The sequence below is a fragment of the Mobula hypostoma genome, chromosome 13 (assembly GCF_963921235.1).
Source record: "Mobula hypostoma chromosome 13, sMobHyp1.1, whole genome shotgun sequence".
Lineage (NCBI taxonomy): Eukaryota > Metazoa > Chordata > Chondrichthyes > Myliobatiformes > Myliobatidae > Mobula > Mobula hypostoma.
In genome coordinates this window covers 53,177,895-53,191,232 of record NC_086109.1, presented here as the reverse complement: position 1 = coordinate 53,191,232, position 13,338 = coordinate 53,177,895, and the positions used below count along the sequence as shown (strand labels likewise).

General features: G+C 42.9%; 1 protein-coding gene across 4 annotated transcripts in view; it reads right to left on the bottom strand.

The window, feature by feature from the left end:
* LOC134355592 (protein unc-13 homolog A-like) overlaps window positions 1-13,338 on the bottom strand; it is a 1,022,883-nt gene that overhangs the window by 172,239 nt on the left and 837,306 nt on the right. For all 4 annotated transcript variants that reach the window (XM_063065696.1, XM_063065695.1, XM_063065693.1 and 1 more), the window contains one exon: window positions 8,190-8,275. In XM_063065696.1, coding sequence (XP_062921766.1) covers window positions 8,190-8,275 — 86 coding nt within the window. The remainder of the gene's footprint in view (window positions 1-8,189; window positions 8,276-13,338) is intronic.

Sequence of the window (13,338 nt, the reverse complement as noted above, 5' to 3'; positions counted from 1 at the left end):
TTCTTGTGCCCAGTGATCTCATTTAGGCCCTGCCATAGTCTACCGGCATCCCTCTGGTTAGCTTGGGCTTCCAACTTGGCTTGATATTGCCTTTTGGCGCCCTTAATGGCTTTCCAGAGTTCACGCCTGGATTCCGTGTAGCGACTGGTATCCCTGGACCTAAAAGCCGCAGCTCTAGCCTTCAAAAGGGACTTGACCTCATAATTCATCCAAGGTTTCCGGTTAGGGAATACCCGGATCGTCTTGTGAGACACACAGTCCTCTGTGCATTTCCAGATAAAGTCCATGACAGCTTAGGCAGACTCATCAAGATCAGCTGTTGAGTCCTTGAATACTAACTAGTCCACCAATTCAAAGCAGTCACGGAGGACCTCATCCGTTTCCTCCATCCAACGCGACACCACTTCTGACACCGTGACCTCCCACTTCAGTTTCTGCTTGTAAGCCGGGAGGAGGAGTACGACCTGATGGTCCAATTTTCCAAAGTGAGGTCGTGGGACGGAACGGTAGGCATCCTTGACAGCTGTGTAGCAGTGGTCAAGTATATTCAGGCCTCTAGTGGGGCAGGAGACATGTTGGTATAACTTTGGCAGCGCCTTTCTGAGGTTGGCCTGTTTAAAGTCGCCGGCTGTAATGAGCAAAGCCTCCAGATACCTGGTCTCAGGTTCACTGATGTTGGCATACAGTATGTTAAGAGCACACTCCACGTCTGCCTGGAGGGGGGGAACGTAGACTGCTGTCAGTATGACCGAGGTGAATTCCCGTGGCAGATAGTAGGGACAACACTTCACCAACAGGTGTTCCAAGTCCAGGCTGCAGGAGCTTGTCAGTGCCACCGTGTCCGAGCACCACGCAGTGTTGATCAATAGGCAGACACCACCTCCCCTCGTCTTGACCGAAGACGCCGTGTGGTCCATCCAATGGATCGAATATCTCTCCGGTTGGATGGCACAGTCGGGGGTGGCAGGGGAGAGCCAGGTCTCGATGAAACAGCAAACACAGCAGTTCTGCATCTCCCTGCAGCCGGTGAGTCTCCCTTTAAGATCATCCACTTTGTTCACTATGGTTTGCACATTAGCTAGTAGGATGGTGGGCATAGGGACCCTGAAGCCCCTCAGCTTCAATCTGACCAGCAGGCCAGCTCTTTTCCCATGCTTCCTTGGTAAATAGTGTATCTTTCCAGGTTTCCATCGATGCAGTGTGTTGTTGTCAGCTCTTTGAGGTTGGTGGATGTGTCCCGCGGGGATCAATCAGCGAGTCGCGTCGTCGGGCGCTCCGGGTCAGGCCAAGTGACGGGGACGCTTCGCTGCCACTTCCAGCCGCCAGGGGCTCGGGCTGTCGATTGGGTCTGGCCCTGAAGCCCACACTTAATCCTGGTGGGCCAGGCTCCTGGCTGAAACAAGTCCATGAGATGAGTCATGGTTGCAGAGGCCTCCACTCCAGCCGAGCCTTGAGCTCGATTTCCGAGGTCGGCGGCGGAGGCCTCACTTCCGGCAGCTGTGAATGTCCACCAATGGAGCTTTACAGTGGTCGCTCCGGGGAAGCGTCTGGGGCACCTTGAGGTCTCCGACGTCACTTCTTTTTGGTCGTCTGCTCCGTAGAGGCACTGGTCAGAATGGGCCGCGTCACCAAGCACTCCAGCACGGTAGCAGGCTGCGGGTCTCCGGGAACGTGGTGGGCCTCAGACCAGGTCTTGCCGGAGTTGAAGAAGCAATTCTGGCGCGGTGATCTCCAGCTGGGTCAGTAGCTTCGCCAGGGTGGTGTTGATCTTGCTAGATGTAGCAGATTGGAGGTTTAGAAGGGTTTCTCGGGTATAGGATAGTGTAGGGGGCAGTTTGCTCTGGAGAGCACGTGTCGAGTTGCCAGATACCGGCGCCATCTTGAAAACATAGTATAGAAACTGTAACCGCTTTCCCCATTAGTTAACAGCCTTGTGCCCAGTTTCAAATATCCTGGGTATATAGAGAGCACATGTAAGAGGTTCTATCTCTCTCTCTCCCTTTGTTTTCAGGCAAGCAGTGCACATGACCATTGGGAAGGTATGCTCTGCATATTGTTTGTAAATAAATGATTAATATACCTACTCACAGAGAGTGCTTTCTGTCTCACTTGCTAGATTTGTGAACCTGATTCAACATTACAGTGGTGGAGCTCGAAGGGCCAGAAGGGAATTTTCCATGCTGTGTGTTGACAAACAACTAAATAACAAACAAACTAAAATTCTCATCATTTTATAAACTTCTATTAGGGCTCACTCACCCTGTTCCAGAGAGGCATCTAAAAAAGCCATAAGGAAAGATGAAATAGGAAGTTAAGCTAGCTTATAATACAGAAGAGGATGCCAAAAATTTTATCAAAGTAAAATAGAGGCAAGGGTGGATATCAGATGACTGGAAAATGACACAGGCAGTAATGGAGGACTAAGAAATGGTGGATGAACTTAATAAGTATTTTGCGTTGGTCTTCCCCGTTGAAGATACTAGCAGTATGCCAGAAATTAGAGATTGTCAGAGGGATAGAAGTGAGTGTAATTGCTATTTCTAAGGAGAATATGCTTGGGAAGCTGAAAGGTCTCAATATAGATAAATCACCTAGACAGATGGACTGAAAGAGGTTCCTGAAAAGATTGTGTAGGCAATAGTAATGATTTTTCAAGAATCATTAGATCCTGGAATGGTTCAGGAGGACTGGAATCTTGCAACTGTCACTCCACTCTTCCAGAAGGGAAAGAGGCAGAAGAAAGGAAATTATAGGCCAGATTGCCAGATTTCAGTGTTTGGGAAGATGTTGGAATCCATTATTAAGGATGAGGTTTCACAGTACAGGTTTCCCCTGCCATCTGAAGCCAGCATTCCTATGAGACGGTTCGTAAGCCGGAATGTCGTAAAGTGAAGAAGCAATTGCCATTTATTTATATGGGAAAGAATTGTGAGTGTTCACAGACCAGAACAGTAACATATAGTAAAAGCAGAAATGATATGATAAATACACAGCCTATATAAAGTAAAAGTACTTTTCTACAATCATTGCCACACTGTTCACCATAGCGAAAATCTCACGCAAGCACTCTCGGCAGAAACACTCTCTCCAGTAACCTTTAAGCTATGAAGCTGCCAAATCATACCAAATAACACATAAAAATACACAGCTTATATAAAGTAGAAATATGTATGTACAGTGTAGTATCACTTACCGGAATCGGGAAGACAGCGCCGAGCACACTGATAATGGTGTGTTAGGCTGAGTCATCGGAGTTTGGGGTGGTGCAGTGGTCCCCAATCTCCGGGCCGCCTACCGATACCAATCCGCGAAGCATGCAGTGGTGCAGCGGTAGCTGGGACGCACCCAGCACATCTTTTAAGAAAAAAGGCGAAATAACAAGCTGATTGATTAGGTGCCGCCCAGCACGTAAATGTCGGCCCAGATCAGAGGCGATGCAATCAGCAATCGCTTCTGATCTGGGCCGACATTTACGTGCCGCGCAGCACCTAATTAATTAGTTTGTTTATTTCGGCTTTTTTCTTAAAGATGTGTTGGGTGCTTCCCGGCTACCGCTGCATTCTCCGCGGCAATGTATCAGTCCGCAGCCCGGGGGTTGGGGTGGTGGGACACTGGGGAGTCATCTCATTGTCGCCTGTTTCCATCAGGGCAGGCAGGTCATCTTTTTCTATGTCTGCCTGCCGCAATGTCGAAGGTCGAGGTTCATCGTCTGCTATGGCTGCTGTGGAAGGCTTGAAAAACGACAGTATGCTTGACTGCTTAGCCTGCGCATTTTTCTATCATACAGTTCTTTGTAAGCACTCAAACCATCTTGCAAATATGCCCTAAACCTACGTACCCTTTCAAAATTAAAGTTGTGCTTTTCTGTGATCATTGCAGCAAAAATCTCATGCAGTTGCTTCACGTTCACTTCCTGGACGACTTCACTTTCAGTCCATTCGCTACTGCTTTTGGTTTCGATTGTTATCCTTTCCTCTTCCAATTGCATCAGCTCTTCATCTATCAGTTCTTGGTCACGGGATGCCAAAACCTCTTCTACAAGCCAACCTCACTTTGTCCTTACTTCATTCACCACGATCGAAACGCTTAATTATGGTCTAGTTTTACGCTAAGTGTAAAACCCTTACAAGCTCTTTTAGGCTTTTCTGATACCTTAGAACCCATCTTGCTATCAGATGCTCACAGGCACGTGTTTAAGCAATGCCGGCTAGAATGCAGTTACTGGGGAGGAGCTTGGCTGCGCGCTGCCTTTTTTTGTAACAGTGGAGACACCTTCTGTTAGCGAAAACAGGTAACTAATTCGTAACTGTCTTTCGTAACAGCAAGGTTTCGTAAAGCGAACGTTCGAAAAGCGGGGGCACCCGTACTTGGTACTAGGCCAAGGTGCCACACATGAGATTACTTGACAAGATTAGAAGCCCATGGTACTACAGGAAAGATACTGGCATGGATAGAAGATTGGCTGACTGGAAGAAGGGAAAGAGTGAGAATAAAGTAGTCATGATGAACGATGAGCTCTATAACAACCTGCCAATGTTCTCCACTAAAATAGAGGTGAGAAGACTGCAGCTAGTGGGGCACTGTCTACGCCACCCTGAGCTACCTGCCAGCCTAGTCATCATATGGGAGCCCAAGCATGGGAGGATGAACCCTGGGTGCCCTCCCAAGACTATGGTCAACACGCTCCTAGAAGACAGTGGTGCGGCTAATGTATATGAACTGAGCACACTGAAGAGGGAGAGGGAAAAGTGGAGGGTCCGTCATCGTGCCCGACGCCGGCCCCCTAGGCCTGAGTCGACGTAGTAGTAGCAGTAGTGCCGGTGACTACTGGTGTTCCACAGGGGTCAAATTTGGGACCACTTCTTTTCATGTTATATGTCAATGATTTGGATGACTGAATTGAGGCCAAGTTTATGGATGATACAAAGCTAGGTGCAGTACAGGTTGTGTTGAGGAAGCAGGGAGTCTGCAGAAGAACTTAGACAGGTTGGGAGAATGGGCAAAGAAGTTGCAGATGGAATACACTGCAGGAAAGAATATAGTTATGCACTTTTGTAGAAGGAATAAAGGTGTAGACTATTTTCTAAATGAAAAGAAAATTCAAAAATCAGTGGTGCAAAGGGACATAGGAGTCCTTGTGCAAGAACGTCTAAAGGATAACTTGCAGGTTGAACTAGTGGTAAGGAAGGCAAGGCAAATGCAATGTTAGTATTCATTTCGAGATGACCATCGGCGACAGTGTAGCTTTGTTGGTAAGAGACAGAATTACATCTTTAGAAAGAGATGACAAAGGGTCAGAGAATGTCGAATCTTTGTAGGTGGAGTTAAGAAACAAAAAGGGTGAAAAAAGTATTATGGAAATCATTTATAGGTCTCCAAATAGTAGGCAAGATGTAGAGTTGAGATTACAAAGAGAACTGGAAAGGGCACGTAATGAGGGTAATGTTACAATTGCAATGGGGGACCTCAGAATGCAAGAGGATTAGGAAAATCAGGTTGTTGTCAGATCACAAGACAGGGAATTTGTTAAATGCCTACGAATTGGCTTTTTAGAGCATCTTGTGCTCAAGCCTACAAGTGGAAAGGCTATCTTAGATCGTGCGTTGTGTAATAACCCAGATTTTATTAGTCAGCTTAATGTAAAGGAACCCTTAGGAGGCAGTGATCATGATATGATTAAATTCATATTGTAACTTAAGAAGGAGAAACACAAGTCACTTGTATAAATATCACAATGGAATGAAGGGAATGACAGAGGCGTGAGAGAGGAGCTTGCCCAGGTAGATTGGAGGGGGATACTGGCGGGGATGATGGCAGAACAGAGATGGCTGAAGTTTCTGAGTATAGTTCACAAGGAGCAGGGTAGATATGTCCCACAGAAGAATAATCTCTCAAATGGCTGGGCTAGGCATCCCTCCACAAACGCCAAGGAAAGAGCACATAAGGTAGCAAAACTGTGAGAAGTTGGATCATTGGAAAGCTTTTCAAATCCAACAAAAGGCAACTAAACAAAGCTATAAGAAGAGAAAAGATGAAATATGAGGGCAAACTAGCTGATAATATAAAGCAGGATACTAAAGGTTTTTCAGTTACATAAAGAATAAAAGAGAGGTGAAAGTTGCTGTTGGACCACTGGAAAATTATGCTGGTGAGGTAGTAATGGAGGACAAAGAAATAGGAGGTGAACTTAATAAGTACTGTGCATCAATGGAAGACATGAGCTACATGCCAGAAGCCCTTGAGTGTCAGGGAGCAGAAGTGAGAGTCAGGGAACAGGAGTGAGTGCCATTGCTATTACAAAGGAAAAAATGTTAGGCAAACTGAAAGGTCTTAAGCTGGATAAGTTACCTGGACCAGATGGTCTACATCCCATAGTCCTGAGAGGTTGCTGAAGAGATAACAGATGCATTGGTCATGGTCTTTCAAGAATCACTTGATTCTGGCATGGTCTCAGAGAACTGGAAAATTGCAAATGTCACTCCATTTTGAGAAGGGAAGGCGGCAAAAGAGAAGAAATTATAGACTAATTATCCAACCTCAGTGGTTGGGAAAGTGTTGGAGTCCATTATTAAGGATGAGGTTTCGGGTTACTCGGTGATTAATGATAACATAAGTCAAAGTCAGCATAGTTTCTTTAAAAGGAAAGCTGCCTGACAAATCTGTTAGAATTCAGTGAGGAAGTAAAAGGCAGGTGGACAAAGGAGAGGTTGTAGAGAGAATGTTTCCTATGGTGGGTGAATCTAGGACCAGTGGGTTCAGCCTCAGAGTTGAGCAGGGGTTCCCCACCTACAGTCCATGCACCCCTGTTTAATGGTAAGGCTCCAAGGCGTAGAAAAGGTTGGGAACCCCTGTAATAGGAGACTTCTATTTAGAACAGTGATGAGGAAACATTTCTTCAGCCAACGGGTAGTGAATCTGTGTAATTCATTGCCGCAGACGGCTGTTGAGGCCAAATTATTGAGTATATTTAAAGTGGAGATTGCTAGATCTTGTTTGGTCAGGGCATTAAAGTTATGGGGAGAAAGCAAGAAAATAGGATTGAGAGGGGCAATAAATCAACCATGATGGAATGATGGAGCAGACCCGATCAGCTGAATTGCCTAATTCTGTTCCTATATCTCATGATCTTACGGTGTAGAACAAAGTTTATCTAATCATTATATCTTGTACTCTTTAATCCAAGCAGAACACCAGTGAACCACTTCTACACTCTTTTCAAAACCTCCAGATCATTCTATTCTGGGCAACGCAGAACTCCAAATGCCTAATCAGAGTTTTCTTTAGTTAGATCACAGCTTTCAGACTCTTATATGCGATACTCCAATCGATAGAGGCAAGCATGCTATAAGCTTTCTTCACCACACAGTGTACTCTTGGACCCCCAACATCCCTCTTTTGTTCATTCCCCTTGTATTAGACTTCCAAAAATACAACAATTCACTTTCCTGGATTAAACTCTTCCCAGGTCCATAAGTGATCTATATTCTGCTATACCCTTTGGCAACCCTAACCAAAACTTCATGAACTTTCACAAACTTACTTACACAATCACACTGAATTGTCAGACAGTAAGAGAGTGGAACATTGGAAGAATTAACACCTGGAGACAGTCAAGAACAGGGGAGAAGTATCAAGGTTATAATACTGTGCCTAAAATGGCACTACACTCTTGTTTTTATTAATAATGTGAGTTATCAATTTACCATAAAGAATACTGCAGAAATGACTGAATAATAACTGGACATTTTTTGTGGGTTTCCAGTCAAAATTATATTTTTTCATGCATTTTATTATAGTTTATATCACTATTTAATAATCTCTCTCAACTCTGATCAGTCCTGGTTTCAGTTTATATCTGTTCTCCATCACCAAGGTGCTCTTTTCAATAACTGTTGGTCTCCAGTCATTACATTGGCATTGAAATTAAGCAACCATGATGAAGACAAATGTCTCCTCTTCCATAAAAGAACAATTGGATCAGTGAAATCTAATGAGCCAATCATTCAATTTGGCCTTTAATTTTATACTTTTATTAAGTCTTTGAATAACTGCTGCAGACTATGTGCCTAAAGAATGCCATATGATACTTCCATTTCATTAATGTGGTGCCTGTAACTATTTCTCAAATTGTAGTTGATAATTGGGGGGCGCTTCAGCTCTGAGATAATTTGATAATAGATATTAATTACCTTCAAGTGCATACTTCATGTCCTGGGCAAACAACTGCCACATGACCTCGGCACTCAATCTTCCCATGTGAAGTTCCTGAGGAAACCTGAAGTCAAATAAGCACTAAATGTAAATAGAAGGCATACTTTTAAGATAACAGATTAAAGATAAAGCAACTTGGCATTAATGATTTTTGTTGAATAGAGACACCTAGGGGGTCCAAGTCCATACTTCCCTTAAAGTGGCAATACAAGTATACACATGTCATGTCTTCTTAACCAACCCATGTAAGTACAAGAGTCAAGAATTCATGTAGCAATTGTATTAAAGTTTGGTTAGTCACACTTGGAGTATTATGTGCGGTTCTGATCACTACTTTACCAGAATGATATCTAGATTGGAGGACTGGGGAACTTATGGAAAGGGTGTGAAAAACAAGAGAGTATAGTTTTAAGATGAAAGAGGTACAGTTTTTTTTACATGAAGAGTAAATAATAGCTAGAATACGTTGCCAGAGGAGATGGTGGATTCAAGTATAATACTTTAAGAAACACTTAAGTACGTAAGGCACAGAGGGATATGGTCTTGATGTGGGCCAATGGATTAGTGAAGATGCCCTTAAAGGTCAGCATGAGCTGAAGGGTCTGTTATTGTGTTGTAGGACTCCAAAAATCTGTATTTTGCAATGGAAGATAATTATAAATTTCATGCATTTAAGCTTGTTAAAACTTTTCTGGAAATGAGTAGCTTGCTTTACACAGTATTATAGCACATTGGTTTACACATTATAGCACTATAAATAAAATATTTAATAATTAGTAAATTGTTAATAAAATATTTCCAGTAGTAGAATATTATTAGTGTAAAGCATGAAAAACTTCATTCACAATCAAACCTTTAAAAGTTATAACATGAGGAAATCTGCAGATGCTGGAATTTCAAGCAACACACATAAAAGTTCCTGGTGAACGCAGCAGGCCAGGCAGCATCTCTAAGAAGAGGTACAGTCAACGTTTCGGGCCGAGACCCTTTGTCAGGACCCATTTTTAAAAATTATAACTGAAATAAGAGAGGCCATATGTTCACACCACTGATTTCATGTCCTTTCTCACAGCATAAACTCTTCCAACTTCTTTCTTCTTCCTCTTTTGCTTCATTTGCAGAATGCCGATGAGAGGGCTGATTGTTCCCAGCTTTCTCTCAGTTGTTAAATATTGTGGGAAAGTGTCCTGGTTATGAGTTTCAGAGTGAGGTTTTTTTAACTTGTGGCGAATTACCTTCTTTCCACTGGTGAACTCAAATGTGAACGGATGAAGAGGGAAAAGTTTCAACAGTTTCTGATTACTTCACATTAACGTTCAATTGATCAAAGTTCAAATAAATTTACTATCATGGTATATATATGTCACCATATACACCCCTGAAATTCATTTACTTGTGGGCAGACTCAAAATATCCAGTAGAATTATTGAAAGACTGCACCAAAAAAGAGGTCAAACAATGTGTAAAAGACAACAAACTGTGCAAATACAAATATAAAGGAAAAAAATAATGATAATAATAAATAAATAAACAGTAAATATTGAGAACATGAGATGATGAGTCCTTGAAAGTAATGGGTTTATTTTCAAAATAAAGCATTTTGTATTGTATAAATTTTATTGATACGTCTTTGAGTCTGTTTCAAATAGATGTCCAGATAAGTATGAACAGCAAGTGCCAGGCAATGACCATCTCCAACAAGAGAGGATCTAACCATCATCCCTTGACATTCAGTGGCATTACCATCACTGAATCCCCTACTATCAACATCCTGGGGGTTATCATTGATAGGAAACTGAACTGGTCTAGCCATATAAACACAGTGGCTACCAGAGCAGGTCAAAGGCTAGGAATCCTGTTGCGTGTAATGCACCTCCTGACTCCCCAAAGCCTGTCCACCATCTACAAAGCTCAGGTCAGGAGTGTAATGGAATACTCGCCTGGATGAGTGCAGCTCCATCAACACTCAACAAGCTTGATACCAACCAGTATAAGGCAGCCCACTTGATTGGTACACCTTCCACAACCATCCAATCCCTCCACCATCAATGAGCAGTGTGTACTATCTACAAGATGCACTGCAACAACACACCAAAATCCCTAAAGCAATACCTTTCAGACCCACGACCACTACCATCTAGAAGGAGAAGAACAGCAGATACCTGGGAACACCACCACCTGAAAATCCCCCTCCAAGTCACTCACCATCCTGACTTGGAAACATATCGCCATTCCTTCATTGTCGCTGGGTCAAAATCATGGAATTCCCTCCCCAGCAGCACTGTGTTTACCTACACCTCAGGTACTGCAGCAGTTCAAGAAGGCAGCTCATCACCACCTTTTCAAGGGCAACTAGGGATGGAAAATAAATGCTGGCTTAGCTGGTGATGCCCACATCCCATAAATGAATACAAAAAATTATAGATTTTAAAAATTATCATGCTCTTGCAAAGGAACATCGTAAAACTACTAACACACAAACTGTTGGGCCAATGACTATGCCATTCAGAATTTAAGTCATTATAAAAACTGAAAGAAGGTTGTAACTTTTGGCTTCAAGTTCAAAGTATACACTGTAAATAAAATAGAAATAATTCTTCACATAACCTGCTTTTGATGGAGAACAACTAAACTTCACTCTAAAACAAGACAAACCTCATTACTGGAGTTGTAAGCTGCAAACAACAGACAAAACTCTGATTGATTTTTTTTAACACGGTGAGATGATTCAGAACTGAGGTGAAAAACAAGCAGCAGCAGCTACAGTACAGACCCTAATGCTCCTGAGCTCTCTCTGCCTGTGCCTTAAGAACCACGGCTGGTTTGCCATCTCTTTCAATTTTCCATTCAATTCCTACATTTCTCGATTCTCCTCAAATCCATAGAGTCAAAGAGGAGTACAGCACAGAAACAGGCCCTTTGGCCCAACTAGTCCATTATAAAACCATTTAAACTGCCTGCTGCCATTTACCTACACTGGGACCATAGCCCTCCATATCCCTACCATCCATGTACCTATCAAAGCTTCTCTTAAATGTTGACATCAAGCTCACATGCATCACTTGTGTTGCCAGCTCAATCCATACTCTCACAAAACTCCCCCAGTGAAGAAATTTCCCCTCATGTTCCCCTTACTTTTTACCTTTCACCCTTAACCCATGACCTCTGGATGTAGTCCCACCCAGCCTCAGTGGAAGCCACACTCAGGTTGGAGGAAGAGATGAAGCCACACTCAGGTTGGAGGAACAACACCTTATATTCCGTCTGGGTAGCCTCCAACCTGATGGCATGAACATCGACTTCTCTAACTTCCGCTAAGGCCCCACCTCCCCCTCGTACCCCATCTGTTACTCATTTTTATGCACACATTCTTTCTCTCCTTTTTCTCCCTCTGTCCCTCTGAATATACCTCTTGCCCATCCTCTGGGTCAAACCCCCCCCCCTTATCTTTCTTCCCAGACCTCCTGTCTCCTGTCCCATGATCCTCTCGTATCCCCTTTTGCCTATCACCTGTCCAGCTCTCGGCTCTATCCCTCCCCCTCCTGTCTTCTCCTATCATTTTGGATCTCCCCCTCCCCCTCCAACTTTCAAATCCCTTACTCACTCTTCCTTCAGTTAGTCCTGACGAAGGGTCTCGGCCTGAAACGTCGACTGCACCTCTTCCTATAGATGCTGCTTGGCCTGCTGCGTTCACCAGCAACTTTGATGTATGTTGCTTGAATTTCCAGCATCTGCAGAATTCCTGTTGTTCTCAGTGGAAAAAGCCTGTTTGTATTTACCCTATCTATATCCCTCATAATTTTATACCTCTATCAAATATCCTCTCAATTTTTAATATTCCAAGGAATACAGTCCTAACCTATTCAATCTTTCCTTGTAACTCAGGTCCTCCAGACCCAGCAACATCCTTGTAAATTTTCTCCGTACACTTTCAACTTTGCTTACATCTTTCCTGTAGGTAGATGACCAAAACTGCACACAATACTCCAAATTAGGCAAAATATCCAAAATTCTATTAATATCATCTTGAAAATAATTAGCAACTAAGTTCCCATGGTCCTCCAGAAAAGAACTTCAGAGATTTCAAAACAGTGAGTAAGAACTTGGTCCTCTCTTAGAGTGAAGTTGCCAAGCCCTTATCCTGAGGCTACACTGTCTCATTTTAGATAGGCTAAGTAAACTTCTGAAATCAGCTCTTGGCATCAACCTTGTGGGTTCACCTCTCCTAAGCTCTAGTCGAATTAATTTTACTCAATCTCTTCTTATGGGTGAAAAACATAATCTCAGGAATCAATTAACTGAATCCATGCTGTACTAACCCATGACATACACATCCATCCTTGGGATGGAGAACAGAACCCTGGCACAACAAAGCTCTTACAAGATTGCCACAAGACTCAATTCTTCTTTTATTCTAATCCCTTTATAATGAAAATTAATTTATCAGTTGTTCTCTTATTTTTTTTGTCAAAACTTGCATATTAATTTTCTTGCTGCATGAACCAGCCCACTGAGAATACTTCGTACACCAACTTTTATAGATGTTTTTTTTTTAAATCTGTTTGCCTGTTCTTCTGAACAAAGTGAATGACTTCATATTTTCCCATTTTCTTTCTCATTCTGCCATTTCCTTGCTGCCTCAGTAAAGCAGCCAGCATAATCAAAGTTTCCACCCACCCTGAACATTCTTTCTTTTCCCATCTTCCATTGAGCAGAAGATACAAAAGCCTGAAAGCATGTACCACCAGGCTCAAGGATAGCTTCTATGATGCTGTTATAAGACTACTGAATGTTTCCCTACTGTGATAAGACGGACACTTGATCTCAATCTATTTTGTTATAATCTATCTTGTTTCTGTGTGGGTCCTTTGATTTCTTCCTCACAGATCACTTTTGACCTGTCAATAAAACACTTCAAACAGTTTTTTGCTATTCCCTGTGATTCCCCGAGTACAGTTCACCAAAAGGAAATGAATCATTTATTCCTGTTCTCTGTTGAACCTTTCACCTATCTCTCTTCATTACATTGTGTGCAGTACCTTTTACTGTGGTACTTTAACAAATGCCTTTTAGATACAAGAGCCCCTCCATCAGTAGCTACTATGTGCACCATCCATTAAATACACT